This window comes from Carcharodon carcharias, chromosome 34 (assembly GCF_017639515.1).
Source record: "Carcharodon carcharias isolate sCarCar2 chromosome 34, sCarCar2.pri, whole genome shotgun sequence".
Lineage (NCBI taxonomy): Eukaryota > Metazoa > Chordata > Chondrichthyes > Lamniformes > Lamnidae > Carcharodon > Carcharodon carcharias.
In genome coordinates this window covers 16,122,579-16,142,752 of record NC_054500.1, presented here as the reverse complement: position 1 = coordinate 16,142,752, position 20,174 = coordinate 16,122,579, and the positions used below count along the sequence as shown (strand labels likewise).

Here is a 20,174-nt window from a genome sequence, read left to right as displayed (position 1 = left end):
GATTAAAGTCACCCATGATTTACTGGTATTTATTCAACTCCTCCGCCATTTCCTGGTTGCCCATTATTATTTTCCCAGCCTCATTCTCTAAGGGGCCTAACGTACTGCCTTTTTTATATGCCCTCATTATCTCCTGATTTATTCTCTGTCCTACAGTATAGCTACTTTTAGGGGGCCTATAGACTACTCCCACTTGTGTCTTCTTCCCCTTTTTATTTCTTACCTCCAACCATTTGGATTCTACATCTTCCAATCCAAGATCATACTTATTCCATCTCACACTAACAAAACTACCCCACCACCCTTTCCTTCCTGCTTGTCCTTTTGAAAATTTAGTTGAATACCCCTGAATATTCAGTTCCCAGCTTTGATCTCCTTGTAACCATGCCTCTGTAATAGCTATAAGACCATACCCATTAACCTCTATTTGTGCAGTTAATTTATTTATTTTGTTCCGAATACTGTGGGCATTTAAGTGGAGAACCATTAATTTTGCCTTTACATCACTTTTTCCCCCTTTCACCATATTTGCTGCTTTTTAAAAATGTTTGTACACTCTGTCCCTTCCTGCCTTCCTGTCATACTCTTGGTATCATTACTTAAATAGCTGCCCTGCAATGCTGTCATGTCCTTTTGCTTTGTAAGCCTACGTATCCCTTCTCCAGAACCCTCCCCCACTCTAATTAGTTTAAAGTCCTGTCTATAGCCCTAGTTATTAGAATTTCCAGGACATTGGTCCCAGTATGGTTCAAGTGAAGCCCGTCCCACCGGAACAGCTCTCTTCTACCACAGTACTGGTGCCAGTGCCCCATGAACTGAAGGTCAATTAATATTTTTAAGGCAGAGGTAGATAGATTCTTGACTAACAAGGGAGTCAAAGGTTATCGGGGGTGGGTAGAATGTGGAGCTGAGGCCACAATCAGATCAGCCATGATCTTATTGAACGGCAGAGCAGGCTCGAGGAGCCAAATGGCCTACTCCTGCCCCTAATTTGTATGTTCGTATGTATCTTCTGTGGAATTATATTCCTCACTAATTCATTGTAGAATCAGACTAAAATTACAGGCCATTATTACCTTGCAGAAATGTGGCAGGTTCTGCTTCAACACGTAATTGTGACCATGAAAGCAAGGGTCTGATTCAGACCAGGACTACTTGTCCCTCCTAAAGGGGGAATCCAACTGTGGCAGTCTGAGTGCTGCCCATGGGCCTCAACTGGCAAGCTGAGCACACAGCTAGGCCAGGGTCAGAGTTGAACCCAGCCTGTGCGGCACAGCTGCTGACTGGATAAGTCCGCCAAACCTTTGTTGAGAAAGAGATCACCCCTCCCCACCCAGCCTGCCCCGCCTCACATCCTGGCTATTAAATAAACCAGGTCGAGAGGCCTACTGAAGGCGTCTATGGAATCACTGTAGGAGGTCAATTTTGGGGCCTGCTAAATGGAAACGTAGTGCAGTCTCACAGCAATCTTTTATCCTCACTCCTGAAACAGCCGCACCTGGAGTGCAGTGTGCCGGACCCACCAGCCAGGGCCTTACATAGGACAGCAGATGGCCTTTTGACCGGGCTTGAAGGGCTACACAGCATGGCTCCATGAGTGTCAAATCGCCTGTGCAGGCCATTGTGTTTACCAGGCCTGGTCTCAGCTTTGCTTCCAATGGGTCTACAGCCTTCTTTGTAAACAGCACATTGCAGTCTGCTGCTCGGACTCCGATCACCAACTGTTTCCTGTTATTGTGCTGCAGTTTGGCAGGAGCTCGGCGAGGCACAATCCAGGAAACCTCGGCCTGAAGCAACATCCACTGGCGTCCTGTTTTTTTTTGTGGGGGGGAGGGAGCTGCCTAGCTGCCAATAAAGCACATCTGGGCAGACACAATTTGGAAGTTCAGGTGTGGAATGGAACCCATAAGGGGGCACATCGCCTGTGCCCTGGGCAGGTCAACATAGGTCTCCCAGGCTACAAGCCCCACGATGGACCCCTTGATGGCCAGCATTTGAGGCAGAGATTTGGGGCACAGCATGATCCCACCAGTCATAAGATAAGAAATAGGAGCGGGAGTAGGCCATTCAGCCCCTCGAGCGCTGCTCTGCCTTCAGTAAGATCATGGCTGATCCAATTGTGGCCTTAACTCAACTTTTCTGCCAGTCCCCCATTAACCCTTGTCAATCAAAAATCTGTCTAACTCAGCCTTCAATGTATTCAATGACCCAGTCTCCACTGCTCTCTGTGGAAGAGAGTTCCAAAGATTATCGACCCTCTAAAAGGAGAAATCCCTCCTCATCACCACCTTAAATGGGAGACCCCTTATCTTTAAACTGTGCCCCCTAGGCTGGATCTCCCCCATGAGGGGAAATATCCTCTCAGCATTTACCCTGTCAAGGCCCCTCAGAATCTTATATGTTTCAATAGGACCACCCCTCATTCCTCTAAACTCCAATGGGTATAGACCCAACCTGCTCAACCTTTCATCATAAGACAATCCTTTCACCCTAGGAATCAGCTGCGTGAACCTTCTCTGAATTGCCACCAATGCTCGTAACTGCTTCTTTAAGTAAGATGACCAAAAAGGAGTCAATTTATCATTGGCTTTTTGCAGAGGCATTTTTTCTTATTTATTCTTTCATGTGTTATGGGCATTACTGGCAAGGCCAGTATTTGTTGACCATCCCTAATTGCCTTTGAACTGAGTGGCTTGCTAGGCCATTTTGGAGCGCAGTTAAGAGTCAACCACATTGCTGTGGGGTCAGGAGTCACATGTAGGCCAGATGGCAGATTTTCTTCACTAAAGGGAATTAGTGAACTAGATGGGTTTTTACAACAATGATAGCATCATTATTGAATCTAGCTTTCAACTCCAGATTTAATTAATTGAATTTAAATTCCACCAGCTGCAGTGGGATTTGAACACATGTCCCCAAGAACATTAGCTTGGGCCTACTGGATTACCAGTCTAGTGACTTTACCATTATACCACCATCTCCATGCCAGGGCTAATGCTACACCACTCAGTAAATAATTAAACCTCACAGCCCAGGGCAGTCTCAGCTTTGATTCCTGGTCTGTGTTGACTTGGCCAACCTTGACGAGGGGCAGTAGTTGGGATATACAATGGACCTCAGTGCCTTATCCTGGGACAGGTGGAAATGATCAGCCAGGGTTCCTTCTCCTGACCTTACCAAATAACCCAATGCGGTAGTGGTTTGAGTGGGTATTAGACCACGCAAGAGGTGGCATCTTATCCTCAAACTCAATTGGTGCAATTTTATGCTCCTCTCCTGCTGTCCGCCATCACCACCACCCCCCCCCACCCAAACAGGAGGGGTCTGGGAGGCGGTGGTGGGGGGCAGTGGCGGGGGGCGGGGGGTGGGGGGGGGGGGGTGGAATGGAAGGGTGCATAAGATCAGGCAGTATGAGGGAGAATCATCTGCCCTTAGACCAGTTGAGGCCCTCAGTGGTCAATTAGCCGCTGGGATTGTACCAGTGGCGACTAAGTGTCCATACCAATGGTGAAGTCACCGGGTGAACCTTGGCAGCAGTGTTGGGGGCTGAAGGAGGAGGGGTGGGGGCAGATCGCTCCTGCTTGGACATCCTGTGCTCATGGAGATCCCCCCATCGCTATCTGCCCCAGATGTGCTCCCCCGGCCTCTTGATGCCAACCCTCCCCACCCACCCACCTCACCAGGGCACCAGTGACATCCGGTCCCCAACTTCTAATCTGGCTCCACACGACGATTGTGGTTCCTGGTGGCGCTGATGGGATGAGAGCGCGCTGCCGGCCATCTGATTGGCTAACAGCCCTCAGAGGCGGAGCTTCCTCCCAGAGGGGGCCGGTTGTCTCACCCTGAACCAATTAGTGGCTGTAAAATCAGCTTCAGGCGACCTGGCCACACAGAGGTGGGCTCACCCCCAACTTTTAAGCTGGGTGAGAGGAGGGCCACCACCTCTGTGTAAAACTCTACTCAATATTCCAGCTGAGGGGTAGTCACTAGATAGTGATCAGGAGCAGGAACATGAGCTGATCTTTCTTAGTTAACCCAAAGGTGCCAAGATTCATTGTATTACCTCCCCACCCATGGAACTAACTCAGCACTGCCCAGGCATGGCTTCTGGGACCTCGGTGTTCTTATGACTCAGTATCATATACCATAATACCAAAACCATTATGGAATACATATGCTTTGCACGATACATTCACTCACCCAGTCATCTGGAGAGCAGGATGTTGGTCTGTATCCATCTCGGGTTGAGTGGATTTTACTGGAACGTCCAAGAGTCCCAGTGCAGTACTGAGGGAGTGCTGCATTGTCGGAGGCGCTGTTTTTTTAAATAAGAGATTAAACCGAGGCCCTGTCTGCCCCCTTTAAGTAGATGTTAAAGATCCCACTGCATTAATTTGAAGAGGAGCAGGGGAGTTCTCCCCTGTGTGATTGTTCAATAAGACACAGAAAATATCTGATCATGACCACATTGCTGTTTGTGGGATCTTGCTGTGCACAAACTGGCAGTCAGGTTTCCTACATTACAACAATGACAGCACTTCAAAAGTATTTCAGTGGCTGTGAAGTGCTTTGGGATGTCTAATGGTCATGAGCATAATCTATTTTTTGCTTAACCAACATCACTAAAAGTAGATAATTTGGTCATTTTACTAAGTATCAACAGCACAGAGATAGACCATTCAGCCCCTCTGGTCCATGCTGGTGTATATGCACCACAGAAGCCTCCTCCCACCTCTCTTCATTTAACCTCATCAGCATAACCTTCTATTCTTTTCTCCCTCATGTGTTTATCTAGCTTCTCCTTAAATGCATCAACACTACTCATCTCCACCACTCCATGTGGAGTGAGATCCACATTCACGCCACCCTTTGGGTAAAGGAGTTTCTCCCGAATTCCCTGTTGGATTTATTAGTGGCCACCTTTCTTGATGGCTGCTAGTCTGGTCCTCACCTGCAAGTGGAAACATCTTCTTTACTAACCTATTGAAACCTTTCATAATGCCAACGACCTGTATCAAGTCACCCCACACCCACAACCACACCCAACACCATCCTCCTTGCACCCCCCACCCACCATTCTTCTCTTTCTAGAGAAAAGAGCCCCAAGCCTGTGCTTATTGAAGTACTCAAACATATCACAATGCTGATTGTGGGATCTTGCTGTGCGCCAGTTGGCTGCCACGTTTCCTATGCAATAGCAGTTGTTGTCTTTACAATGGTGAATGGTTTGGTGCCGGAGAGGTAGGCGGGACAATGGTGTGCTCCCTCTTAACCCGAAAACAGGCCAGAGGTGAGGGTCACCGACACCAGACTGCACATTAGAGAGGGGCAGGTCGAAAGTCATTTGGGTGGGGGAGGAGGTGGGGTGGCGATGAACATCAAGTGCGTCAACAGGAATTAGCAGCTGCTGCAGCCAGGCCCGTCTGTGAGTGGTCAGCCCCCAGTTGGACACCATTCTTATTCAGAATTGTCTTGTAGGCTTATCAATCCTCCAGGGTTGGCCTGGAGTCTCCAGGAATTGAAGGTCAATCTCCAGGGCGCTGCTGTGTGCAACCCTAGAGAAAAATCACGGGGACATTTACAAATAATTTTTTGGGCGTTTTTTTTTTAACATTTCTCTTTACCAGATATAAAAATATTGAAAATGGGGGAAAAAAGGCTGTTTGGCTGACGGTCAAGCATCATCCAATTGGGTAATGAGTCTTTTTGCTTTCCAGTTGGCGTACGTCACAAGGATGGGTGTGTTGACTGACTAATGGCTGGAGTGTGGGGGAGAGTCATGTGATGAAATCTCCAGGAACACATCTAATCACAATTGGCAACCCTATCGTCTTGGCATTTTCACAAGGCAATGAGGTTGTGAATGAGGTAGCTCCCCATGGCAACCGGGCAGCTGCCCATTCCTGAGGATGAAACCCATGGGATTGTTTGAGCGACCCACCAGCAAACAAGAATCGCTGCCCCTCAGGATTCAGTGAGGAGCACACTCACCTCAGAGTCAGGAGTTGCCAACTCTGGTAGGCCTCATTCCTGAAGATTTCATCACATGAACCCCTCACCACCCCCCTCCCCCCCCACAACTCCCTCCAACAGTCTTGCCCCACCCTTTACACCAGTGGTCAGCTGACAGGTCAATTCTTGCAGCCTCTCGCCTTCCAATTGGAAAGCAATTAGACTCTTAGTTCCCCTGATCGGCTGATTCTTGACTGACTCAAACACCCCCATCTTCAATACTTCAACCCTAAAAATTAAGAATATTTGAAGGAAATACGTAAAGTTAGTCCGCCTCCATGAATTTTCTCCCCAAGCTTTGCTCTGAGGCAGTGCCCTGAAGAATAATCTTCAAATCCTGGAAACTCCAGGCCAATTCTGGAGGGTTGGTAACTCTGCTGACCTACATGGTCAGGCGAAGGATAGACTTTTGCTTGGCAACTAGACAGCAGCCTCTTCAGTGCCGTACGAGGGGAACCCATCGCCCAGAGAGAGTCGGCGTGGGGGGGGCGGGTGGAGAGAGGGAGAAGATTTATCCCAAAACGTGACCTTTAACCTCCTACACTACGGAATTCTACAGCTCACAATCAAACAACATAAAAAGAAGTGGTTTTCTGGACAGGCGATGCCAACCTGAGAGGAGGGCAGCTGCAGAGCCCTCTCTGGGGAGCCCTCCAGAGGAGGACAGGCTGCCAGGCTCTCGGCCTTCCAAGAATTTGAACTCTGCACGGCCCGTATGGCTGGACTGTCGGCTCTTAACCCAAAGCCGGGAACTGCCAAACGCTCGAGGCTGGGATTTGCCAGCATTAGCTTACAAGGTGATTTACAAGCGACAGTGGATTCTGACACAACCTTTCAATATTCCTCGTGGAAAGCCGAGGGTCATACTGTGTAGCTTTGTCACCAGTTAAACTTAGCCTGTCCTCTGGGACCCAGCTCGTCACTCCTGAACTCTGGCTGGGTGGGGGTCTCCCCACTCCCCAAGGTTCCCAGTCACTCTCTGCGCTCCCTGGCCTTGTTCTTCATCTACCAGAGCGACAAGGGTCAGATAACTATTCGACTGTGACGGCATATCAAAACCCAGGCTGATCTTGTTCTTGTCTGGGCATTGATTGGGATTGGGTGATTAGGGCTAGGGAATGGGCTAACTCAGCACGGATCAAGAGGTCAAACCCTTGGGCCTTCCCAATTCCCAATTCCGCAGCAGGGGCGCTGCATTAAGCCGCCTCCCCCACCCCCCACCCCTGGTCGCCCTTGTCGCACCAGCAGAGAGCGGTCGCTAAAGCCTACATGCTTCATTTTGACAGCTTTCTCTCTCTCTCAACCTACACGCTCGGAATACTGATGTGTTCGAGGCACTGCAGAGCAAGGGGGGGTGGGGGGGGTGGTGGGTGGTGGAGAATGAAAGAGGATTGAAACCTTCACACACGCAAGCCTTTCATAATGATCAAAGGAAGGAGGGGGGGAGAAAAACAAAACTCAAACCCCTCAAGCCCCTTCCCCTCCTCATTTTAAAAACTTGTCGACCATCGAACCCCTGGCATTTTCCAAGGCTTTATTCTCACAGCACTAGAGCACTGGAAATTTTGCAGAAGCTTATCCATCACCAGAGAATTACTGCAGCAAGTTGCAGTCGCCTTAATGAGGGCTGCATCGAGGAATTAAAACATGAAGGCAATCCTTCGCATTTGAAGGATTTAACCTTATTTCCCCCTCCCCCAGTATCCATGCAAGTTTTCGCAATTAGGCTTCGGCCTACTAATAAATTGGGCCAATTTATTTTTCAATTGTCCTGATTTTCCTTGCCATTGTTTTATTTCTTAAATCAACGAGGTAAACTCATTCTTAATTTCCTGATTTATATTCCTAATTTGTTTTCTTATTCAAGTGATTTGTCCTCTCGATGTCACACGCATTGATCACCATGACTAATTCAAAGGGCCATCTCTAGGGTAGCCAAGGCTACAGGACCAACGTAGTATAGTGCTAATGTCACTAGACTGGCAACCCAGAGGCCCAGGCTCTGAGAACATTGGTTCAAATCCTGCTACAGCAGCTAGTAAAAACTGAAATTAAAAGCTAATCTCTAGGGTAGCCAACCCTCCAGGATTGGCCTGAAGTCTCCAGGAATTGAAGATCAATCTCTGGGACACTGCTGTGTGCCACCCTGGAGAAAAATCTTCAGGATAATAAAAAAGATTGTTTTTTTTTGTCATTTTCTTTGAACATTTCTCTTTACCAGATTAAAAAAAGTGAAAATTTGACCGACAGTCAATCATCATCCAATTGGGTAATGAGTCTTTTTGCTTTCCAATTGGCGGAGGAAGGCCGTACGTCACAAGGATGGATGTGTTGGCCGACTAATGGCTGGAGTGTGGGGGCGAGTCATATGATGGAACCTCCAGGAATACATTTAATCACAGTTGGTAACCTTAGCTAACTCCCTAGAGGAGGCAGTAGCACAGTGGTTTTGTTAGCAGACTAGTATTTTGGGGACCTGGGTTCGAATTCCACCACAGCAGAGGGTGAAGTTTGAATTTATTAAAAGACTGCCCATGAAACCTTTGCCAATTGTTGTAAAAACCCATCTGGTTCACTATTGTCCTTTAGGGAAGGAAATCTGCCATCCTTACCTCCCTACATGTGACTCTAGACCCACAGCAATGTGGTTGATTCTTAACTGCCCTCTGAACAAGGGCAATTAGGGATGGGCAATAAATGCTGGCCTAGCTGTCGACGCCCACATCCTATGACCAAATAATGAAAAAACCCATGATCGCAGCCTCTACCCCTCTGACAAGACAGAGTTTGCTTCACCCCCTCCTCCCCACATCAGCCTCACCATTGCCCCCTGCCCCGGCCCCCAACCCATGGCAACTCCTCTTTTGCACCATCTTCATTCCATAGAATCTTCTAGCACAAATGGGAGGCCTTTGGGCCCTTCCAGCATGGCTCCTTCAAAAGAGCTAGTAAAATTAATCCCACTCACCAGCTCCCCTTCCATCAACCTCCAGGGCCCTGCAAATTTATCCTTCAAGTTCCAATCCCCTTTTGAAAGTTACTGTTGAATCTGCTTCCACCGCCCTTTCAGTCAGTGAATTCGGAGTAAAGCCTTCTTGGAAAGCAGACACGAAGAGAGGATAGGATTGGGCCAAAACCCCCTCAACTCCACAGCCTCAATCAATTCAATGTCTAGACTCAGAGACAAAGAAGGACCACTCCTTCCCCACCAATTCAAGTGGAAATGCTTCTCTCCTGCTCCTTCATCTTGGGTCCATACCCCACCCCCATTAAAACCACACCCCTCCCCAAACCCCCCCGTCCCATTCGAACTTGCAACCCTACACACCACCTGCCACAGATTGGAAATTCTCTCCTGGCCCCCTAGCCTCCAAATTGGACCCACACTCCCCATCCCACCATAGGAACTGCACCCCTCTCCTGCAATTGGAACCACGATCTCCCCAATACACTTTAACAATGAAGTGGGGAGTAATTTAGAGCTGGAAGGCTGGTGAGAAGTAGCCCCATCCCCCCCGCCACCCCACAAAAAATGTAATAAAATCCGTGTCAGACATTAACTCACAATACCACTGGCCACCCCTGCTCCTCCCCACCCCCACCCCCACCCCCACTTTCCATTCTTCTAGGGGGTTGGGGCAGTAATTTGAAAGGGGGGAGGAGGGTCATTTCCTATGCACATGTTGGTGTCTGGAAAATTCACCCTCAGACCCTGTGCCCTCAAGATCCTCCCCAACCCTTGTCTGTGTTGCCCATGGAAAATCAGATCTGGGATCATTTATTGTAAACTGAAGTTATTAATTTTTAATATTTATTTTGCATACAAGCAAAACCAGCATTCCTTTCTATGCCTTTCACATTCTAGGGATGTCCCCGAAGCACTTTGCAGCCACTGAAGTGCTTACAAAGTGTGGTCACTGTTATAGAGAAGGCAAACATGGCCGTTCATTAGCACACAGCAAGATCCCACTGACAGCAAACGAGATTGGCGAGCGGTTAATCTGGCTTTCGTTGGTGCCAAGTGAGGGATGTTATAACTTGCTGCTCATTCACTGAGTCAAGGAGGAATCTGAAGCCAGTCTTTCATTAACATAGATTTATTCAGAAAGCTCACAGAACACAGGGACGGACTCCCCTTTCCTCTACCCACCGGTTCTTATATATAATTAAGGGGAGGTGGTGGCGTAGTGGTATCGTCACTGGACTTGTAATCCAGAGACCCAGGGTGATGGTGGAGTTTGAATTCAATATGTAAAAAAATCTGGAATTAACCCATCTGGTTCACTAAAAAGAAAGGAAGGAAATCTGCTACCTTTACCTGGTCTGGAGTACATATGAGTACAGCAATGTGGTTGACTCTTAAGGCTTGGGCAATAAATGTTGGCCTAGCCAGCAATGCCCACATCCTATGAACGAATTGAAAAAAAAAATAATGCCCTAACCTTTCCCGAATTAGTAACAGCTACTCTCGCTCTCAACTAGAGCACGCACTTCAATGTGACAGGGTTGCAACATTAACTAAGGGTAGGGGTGGGGTGGGGGTGCGGTGGGAGCATCGGTCAGGACACTGGGGTCGCGACTCCTCTGTTCTGTGAAATAGTGGCCCTGGGATCTTTTCCGCCCACCTGCAAGTTTAACATCTACTCTGATATCAGCAGTTCCAAAACCGCAGCACTCCCTCAGTACCGCACTGAAGTGTCAGCCTCGATTATGAAATTAAACTCACGTCATATATGCATTCAGCAGAGAACTTTCATGGTACTGTCTGCCATTGGTGGATTGAAAGGAATTGCAGGACAATTAACCTGTTTGGCCATGTTATGAACGCACCTTCCGTGCAGGACTCGAACTTGGAGCTTCTGGCTCGGAGGCAGGGGCACAGTTAGCATATATAATTGCTTTTGAAGAGCCCATTCCTGCTCAGTGAACTGCCCGGGATATATTACCACAGGAGTTTCCTGTCACTCAGTTGTGAGATGCATTTAATTCCAATAAGGGATTACCTCTGATGTGCAGCGTTTTATGGGATTTAGCTCATAACTGCCTGGAGTCTGGTGATCGTATCAGTAACAGAAGTCACGCAGTGCAGTGCACAGGAGGAGGCTGCCTGTGATCGGGACTGCAGCACAGGACAACCTGTAATCTGGCACAAGCTGTTTGCTAAGGAGCAGCCCATGAGGAATAAAACTGGAATCGATTAAAATAGATTTGGGAGTTTGTCTGCTTAGGGGAAAGGTTCCCTCGACAAGGCATTCACTCAGCTGCAGCTGACTGCGTAGAGGTGGAGACACATGGAGATGAATACGGACACAAAGGGGCTCACTCACAGAGACAGAGACATGGGGAGGGGTGTGCACACACACATACTTCACTCACACATACACATATACAAGAGAAACACCAGCACAGGGAGAGAAACACACAGACAGATGCAAAGAGACACACTCAGAGGTATACAGACATATAGGAATGCATGAAGAGAGAAACAGACAGAAAGATGCGCGCACAAACACAAGACACGCACAGACACAAGGATATTGAAACAGAGACACAGACATGTGGTGCAAGGGTTGCTGTTTCAAACATATCACATGAGTAAAATGGGCAAAGTTGAGAGCAAAACATGTCCCCATCTCACCCCTTCCTCCATTTGTGATTCGCTTCTAACTAGAAGACGCACAGTCTAAATATATCTCTCTTCTTCCGCCTCGAGCAGAATCACGAGAATTAGGGAAGATCTCGACATGGGGCTGAAGACAGGGGACCTGGGAGGGGGGGAGGAGTGGGCAAGGGTCAAGGGATATTCAGCTGAAGTGGTTATGAAGGAGCGTTGGGGGTGGGGGTGGGGGTGTTGGTGAACAGTTTGACATGCCAGCTTTTTAAATATATGTGTGCTACACTGGCAGAAGTGCAGTAAAGCAGAGAGCCACAGATATATCGGCACAAAGCCCCTACAACCCCACCACACGCACACGCGCGCACACACACACACACACACAAACTCTCTCTCTCTCTCACACACACACACCGCCCCCAACACAATCTCTTGCACACACACACACCCCTACACACCTCTCCGCAATCTCCATCTTGCCAGCTCGCTGTATACTGCAGTGTTTCATCTACCAATCACAGCCGCACAAAGGTGATGAAGCAGCTTACCTATCGAAAACACAGACAAACACACACACACGCTACACACAGAGACACACACACACAGAGACGCATACACACACTACACACAGAGACACACACTCAGAGACACACACACAAAGACACACACACAGAGACACACACACAGAGACACACACACAGAGACACACACACACAGAGACACACACACACAGAGACACATACACACACTACACACAGAGACACACACACAGAGACACACAGACACAATGGTCTCTGACCAAGAGGCTCTTGAAGGGGATTAATTAAATCGGACTAGTCTGGATCAGGGCCAGTGCCAAAGAAATAAATCATTCTGGTGCTTGATTTCTATTTTCTAAAACGCCTAGGTCGGTGGTGGGGTGGGGGAGGGTTCCAGCCTCCTTGTCATCAATTTTGAAGGAGTGATGCTGTCCTGATTCTCTGAGGTTTTATGAGCAAGAAAGCAAAGCATGTGGAGCGTGAAAGTGTGTCTGCGGTTGTGAGAGGGGCAAACGAGATCCTCTTTGTAGTATCATTGTTACAGGATGACCCAGGTGGATGCAGTTAATATCAGAAGCATCTGTTAGGGGCTGATGTAGGATCTTTGCTCTCTCTCCCCCACCCAGAACAATTCTAAGGACAAGTCTTAAAGGGGGAAAAAAATGATAAATTCAGGGAAATTGGGGGGGGTGGTGCTGTGATGTGAGGAAAACAGATGGGACAGAAGACTGAGCTTCCTCAACAAGGAGAGAAGATTGCATGCTCCAGGGTACCCACCCTGCATTGGCTGAGATCGCGTTCAGACACAAGCTTACTCAATGCCTCTCCTTAGCCCTTTCTCCCTGCAGACTGTGTTCAAACAGCTCCCAGGCAAGGAGAGAATCATACCTGGGCTAAATTGAAACTAGGTCTGAGGAGATAATTTCCTTATCTTACACCCACCCCTCCCAAACGCAACCCTACATCGGATCAGCCGTGATCCTATTGACTGGTGGAGCAAGCTCGAGGGACTGAATGGCCGCCTACTGCTCTTATTCGTGTGCCACCCATTGACCAAAAACCACCCTCTGGCACAATGGCACCATGCCTACTCCCGGCATAATGGCACCATGCCCACTCCCGGCATGGCTGAAGTCAAAGAACAGGTTCCATCCAGGTTTGAACTGGACTAGGCCTCTTCAGTCTACTCCTGTCCTTCCCACCCCCAAGATGTCAGCATTTTGGGTAGGGTTGCCAACTGTGATTAAATGTATTCCTTGAGGCTTCATCATATGACTTGCACCCATGCTCCGGCCATCCTTGTGACGTACGGCCTTCCCACGCCAACTGGAAAGCAAAAAGATTCATTGCCCAAATGGATGACGCTTGACTGTCAGCCAAAAAATCTTACCTCCCCCGCATTTTCAATATTTTTATAAACGGTAAAGAGAAATGTTCAAAGAAAATGACAGAAAGAAAAAAGTTTTTTCATGTCCTAATGATTTTTCTCCAGGATTTCACACAGCAGTGTCCTGGAGATTGATCTTTAATTCCTGGAGACTCCAGGCCACAATCCTGGAGGTTTGGCAACCTTAATTTTGGGGGGATAGGTGGGGAGAAGGGGTCATGATGTAACTCCAGAGCAGCTCCAAGCAGGTGGCATCTCAAGTTTGTTTCCCAACCCACCCACTGGTTTTAAAGGCTCGTTTCTCTCCTCCCCTCCACCCATTCCTAACTAGACTTTCAGCCGGGGAAAGGTCAGAGGTCAGTGTCCAGACACTCGACAGAAGCAGGTACATCTGCTCATTTGCACATGAACACGGCCTCATTAAAATGCGCAGCGACTTGCCTTCAGGCAGCAGCAAGTCCGAGCCTTCTGGCACTTTCTGCAATGGAGTAGCCTCAATGGAGCTGTCAGTCACCTTTGCAGTAAATTTCGCGAAGGGTCTTGGGAGGAGGAATTAAAATGAAGAAGGACTGTTGCATGCCATCTGTCTGCATTTGAAGTGCTGGATTGTTCTGGTTACACTCAAACCATTTGCCAAGCCTGTCAACGCCAGATTTGCACAACGCACCCAAGCACACATAATCCCCATTTGACAATCTATCCTGGTGCCTCCGCGGGTAAATACACCACCCCCAGTGTCCTCCCAAGTCCACGGAAGTCACTCACTGGGTCCCTGGTCCATGCCGAGTGAGCTGCCCCCCTGCCGAGGCAGGTCATAAATAGCCCTCAGTATGCTGGGATGGGGGAGGCATGCTGGTGTGGGGGCATACAAGTCAGCCAAGGCTCCCACTGCCAATTGAGCTCCAGCAGCAGGAAGGTGCACCTGCAGGAAGCTAGTGCGCCTGCAGGAGGACAGGATTTTCCTTGGCAGTAAAGTCTCACCATTGTCCAATTCTCAAGGTCGAGGGTTCAAGTCCCACTTCAGAGACTTGAGCACAAAACGTAGCCTGACACACTCCGTGCTGAGCGATCGATGAGCTAGTGGTATTAATTACAGGTAGCAAAATGATTTGGCATTTAGAGACCTGTTTTACGCATGCCAAAGCTGCTTCTTTACAAGGGAAACAACTAATCGGAAAGATTCAGAGTTGGTCAGGATAACCTGTCTGAAAGGTTACTTGTTGTAGTGACAAAGCTAAATGCCTAACCTAGTGTCAGCTGTGGCTCTGTAGGTAACACAGACGCCTCTTGAGTCACGAGGTCCCGGGTTACCTGCTTAAGAAACAGTTCTCTAGATAAGAGAAGGCTGCGAGGTGATAGAGATCTTTAAAATTATTGAAAGGGTTTGATAGGCTAGACATAGTGAAGATGTTTCCACTTGTGGGTTAGAGACCAAAACAAGAGGCTCTACCACAGAGAGTGGTTAAGGGTGAATAGCAAAAATGCATTTAAGGGGATGCTAGATAAACACGAGGGAAAAATTAATATTAAGGTTATGCTCAAAGGGTTAAATCAAGAGTGGTGAGGGAGGCTTGTGTGAAGCATAAACACCAACATGGACGAGCTGGGCTGAATGGCCTGTGTCTGTGCTGTAAATTCAATGTAAACCCACTGCAGACTTTCAGTGTGTCCACCACTTCTGCACTGTACCGAATATAATTTGCTACACAGATCTCTAATTGTGAATAAGTATTTTAATTAGCATTAACTGTGCACTATTACAACCACGATTCCAAATAGCAAATTGCACGTCCATCCACGTGTTAGTCATAGGCTTCAGATGGGTTGATATGCAAGGGATCACATCAAGCATCACAGATCAGCTTTTATTCTGCATATTTTATGCGGGACAGATGAGATATAGTTAGAAAACCTTTCTCTAACCTCTCTGGCCTCTCCTCTCCCTCAAAACCACCCTTTAAACCCACTCCTGTGACCAAGCTGTTGTCCTACTTCCCAATATCTCTTTCCATGGCTCAAGGTCCTCTTCTCTCGGAATACACTCCATGAAGTGCCTGATTGGGACATGTTACTATGTAAAGGATATTTACATAACTGCAAGTTGTGGTTCAGTGGGTATCACTCTCACCTCTGAATCGCAAGGTTCTGGATTCAAGTCTAACTCCAGGTCTTGAGCACAAAAATCAAGGCCGACACTCCCAGTGCAGTATGGAGCGAGTGCTGCACTTTTGATGATGCCATGTTTCAGATGAGATGTTAAACCAAGGCAAGTGTAAGGATCTCATGGCACTATTGCAAAGTAGAGCAGGGGAGTTCACCCCAGTGCCTTGGACAATAGTTATCCCTCAATCAATGTCACTAAAAACAGATTCTCTGATCATTATCAGATGGCTATTTGTAGAAGCTTGCTGTGCACAAATTGGCTGTCATGTTTCCTACATCGCAACTGTGACCACACATCAGAGGTACTCCATTACCTTTAAAGCACTTTGAGATGTCTGGTGGTTGTGAAAGGCTCTATATAAATGCAAGTGTTTCTTTTTCATTTGGGTTTCTTTTTTTTTTAAAAGAACAATTGCCTCATTAAAGAACAAAAGGGGCAGGAATATCAGCAGACACTCTCAAGATACACTGCAGCAACTCACCAAGGCTTCTAAATCTGCAGCCTCTACTGTCTAGAAAGAGAGGAGCAGCAGATGCATGGAACATCACTACCTGCAAGTTCCACTCAAAGCTACACACTATCCTGACTTGGAAATATATCGGCCGTTCCTTCACTGTCGCTGGGTCAAGATCCTGAAACTCCCTCCTTAACAGCATAGTGGGTGTACCTACACCACAGGGACTGCAGCAATTCAAGAAGACAGCTCACCACCACCTTCTCAAGGGGCAATTAGGGATAGGCAATAAAATGCTCACATCCTATGAAAGAATTTTTAAAATTGGAATTACAAGGGTCACCAGAAAATTTTTCTGCTTATCAAGGCAAAGGGTGGCATTGTGAGCAATAAAACACTTAGACTTTTAGAGCACCAGTTATCAACAAACAATCCCAGGGCAGGAACAGCATGGGGTTAGATACAGAGTAAAGCTCCCTCTACACTGTCCCCATCAAACACTCCCAGGACAGGTACAGCACAGGGTTAGATACAGAGTAAAGCTCCCTCTACACTGCCCCCATCAAACACTCCCAGGGCAGGTACAGCACGGGGTTAGATACAGAGTAAAGCTCCCTCTACACTGTCACCATCAAACATTCCCAGGACAGGTACAGCACGGGGTTAGATACAGAGTAAAGCTCTCTCTACACTGTCCCCATCAAACATTCCCAGGACAGGTACAGCACGGGGTTAGATACAGAGTAAAGCTCTCTTTACACTGTCCCCACAAACACTCCCAGGACAGGTACAGCACGGGGTTAGATACAGAGTAAAGCTCCCTCTACACTGTCCCCATCAAACACTCCCAGGACAGGTACAGCATGGGGTTAGACACAGGGTAAAGCTCCCTCTATGATCATATTGAATAGTGAAGCAGGCTCGATGGGCTGAATGACCTACTCCTGCTCCGATGTTCCTATATTCTACACTAACCCAACAAACACTCCCAGGGCAGGTACACCATGGGTTAGATGCAGAGCAAAAGGCTCCTTTCCCCTGCCTCATCCCCAACCAGAGAAGAACATCCCATCCTACATCAATGTGGCACTGCTCAAATCTCACCTTGGCCATTGGCCTGGGAGAGATAACCAATTTCCACTTGTCCCATATCAGCCATCTCTCTCTCTCTGACTACCAGCGCACGTCATTAAGATGACTGCAAGTTTTCAGGGTACCCATGAGGATGGGGACAACTTTCCTCAGGAATGCTTGCACTGCGATGCCGTAAGGTAATTCCGGTTTACACATCTCCGCCAAGTTCCCGTGGCAGAAATTCACCACCACAAACACCTCAATCACCATCAAAAGCAACCGTGAGAATCAGTTGTCATGAGAATTCCACCATTGCTTCCTTTCCTGGCCTTCCTTGACTGAAGATTCATGATCGCCAGTTAAGAGTTACCTTTAAGGCAAATTTAATAACTAAAAAGGCCCACTCAGGAGGCTTAAGATGATCTGTGTACCACACTGGCTACAATTTGACAGGCTGATAGAATAAACTGAGGAACACAGCCCAAGATTGAAAGGGGTTGTTCTGTTGCCTGCAAGATATTGGCTAGATTGGATAATGGATTGCAGTTCTGGGCATCTAGTCTTGGGGAAGGTACTGGTGCTATGGAGAGGCAGATAAATGATCCTCGGTATTGAAAGGTAAATTTAAAGGAATCTAAACTAGATTTGTTGGACCGGGGAGAGAAAAAGTGGGACTTCAAGATTTAATTAGAGTTTTTAAGAGTTTTCTGGAGAATGGCAATCTCAGATTACAGAAGTTAAAGAGGGGGTTGGGGGCCAAACAGGATGGGAAAGCAAAGTTCTCTATTTTTTAAAACCCAGAAGATGAATTGCAAGTTGCAGAATGAGCAACGGACATGGATTCAAGAGATAACTGGATGAGTTTGTGCAGGAACTGGAGATAAGATGAGAAGGTGAATGGTGAGGTTAACATGTTTGGAGTTTCATCTTTACTTTTGAGAGAGAAATCGGGTGAGAGAGATTGGCTGCTCTTGACAGAGCCTCCTAGGGTTGCCAACCCTCCAGGATTGGCCTGGAGTCTCCAGGGATTGTATATCAACCTCCAGGACACTGCTGCGTGCAACCCTGGAGAAAAATCATCGGGACATTCAAAAAGATTGTTTTTTTGTCAATTTTTTAAAACATTTCTTTTCACCTGATATTAAAATATTGAAAATGGGAGAAAAAGGTTGTTTGGCTGACAGTCAAGCATCATCCAATTGGATCATGAGTCTTTTTGCTTTCCAATTGGCGTAGGAAAGCCGTACGTCACAGGGATGGATGTTTTGGCCGACTAATGGCTGGGGCATGGGGGTGAGTCACATGATTAAACCTCCAGGGGTATATATAATTACAGTTGGCCACCCTAGAACTCTGATTTTCATTCCTTTATTACAAATTAACCCCATGGGGACAGGTGCTTAGATGGAAGTGCAGGATCAAGGAAAATGGTGGGGCTCCGGGAGATGGGAAGAAGGTGGGGCTGAGGGATCCAGGAGACAGTGGGGCCGCGAGGTCCAGTGAGAAGGAGAGTTGTTCTATGAGTGGATTGACCAGTTGGGCCTCACAGCTTTATCGCATCCTTAAAAATGCCTACTTTCTCATCACAGCCTCACGAAGGTTCAAAGAGAAGGCATTCTGATGAAAGAAGACAGTTTAAAACCATAAGGGTCTGTTCCACATAAACCTCCTCACTAACTCCATCCCTGTCATCCCATCAAGACAACGAATGCACAGCAATATACTCAGCCCAATCAGGATATGGCCCTGACAGCACAGAGGCCATACTTTTATGCAAGGCTTCGCGAGTGGGCACATGACAGTCAGACATTCACCTGGGTAGAAGTCTTTGGATTTGGAGAGTTTGATGGTGGCGCCGGTCTCCTTCTGAAGCTGGACTATTGTTTGCCCCCCTTTCCCGATTATAGATCCGGCAGCATAACTAGGGATCAAAACCTTCAGGAAAAATTCGCCTTCTTCTGTAAAGGAATAGAGAAAACATTTCATTGTGGTGACGAACACATTCGAAGTACTGCTTGCTGTGTGTGCAGTTTGGCTCCCATACTTCCTACATTACAATACACTTCAAAAAGTACTTCCACTTCGCAAAGTCCGGTGGACGTGAAAGGTGCTATGTAAATGCAAATTCTTTTCTTCCTTTTTAAAATTAAATCTTTGAAAGGTGCTCCTTGATGCACCTTAAAAGCACCACCTGGATTGGCCTGAGGCCCAGTGGTAGGCTGTGTCGCCATAGATACCAACAGGCCTCTGGCTTCTCACGTGAGAAGCCATTCCCCAGGTGTGAGCCAAGACAACGAGCTCAGCAAGCCTTCGATCGCATGAGAGCCAAGGGCCATCCTAACCTCAATCAATCTGCACATGTGCTCATTTTCCAGGTTGGGCCCTATAGCAGGAATCATAGAAGTACAGAAGGAGGCCATTCAGCCCACTATGCCACTGCCAGCTCTTTGAAAGAGCTATTCAGTTAGTCCCACTTCCCTGTTCTCTCCCCATAGCCCTGCAACTTTTATCCTTTCTGAGGACAAGACCTCACTGTGCTAGCCAAAATTGTATATGGGACCCTCTCCTTTGGAGCCATCCTCCCCCCGCTTTTAGGAAGTGCCTTCAACCCCTTCTCAAAAACCCCAATCTCAATCCTTGCAGATTACCACCCCGTTTTCACCCTTCCTTTCCTCCCAATTCCATCTTTCTTCCAATTCCATGTTTGAATACATCAGATATACGATATAGAAACTGGCCATTCGGCCCAACCAGTCCATGCTATTTATATGCTCCACTCATTCACCCTGGATCCTTGTCTCCTCCCACACCCTTCCTCATCCATGTGCTGCGCCCATGGTGACATTGTCCAAACGCTGCAATTTCAGATCAGTTAGATACTGGGGAAGGCCAAAGCCACTGTTTTCTGTCCCTGCCATAGACTCCGTGCA

At 47.6% G+C, this 20,174-nt stretch overlaps 1 protein-coding gene across 1 annotated transcript in view; it reads right to left on the bottom strand.

Moving 5' to 3' along the window:
- Positions 1-20,174, bottom strand: part of LOC121272654 (RNA-binding protein Nova-1-like) — a 178,118-nt gene that overhangs the window by 122,369 nt on the left and 35,575 nt on the right. The window contains exon 2 of the mRNA XM_041179355.1: positions 19,059-19,202. Coding sequence (XP_041035289.1) covers positions 19,059-19,202 — 144 coding nt within the window. The remainder of the gene's footprint in view (positions 1-19,058; positions 19,203-20,174) is intronic.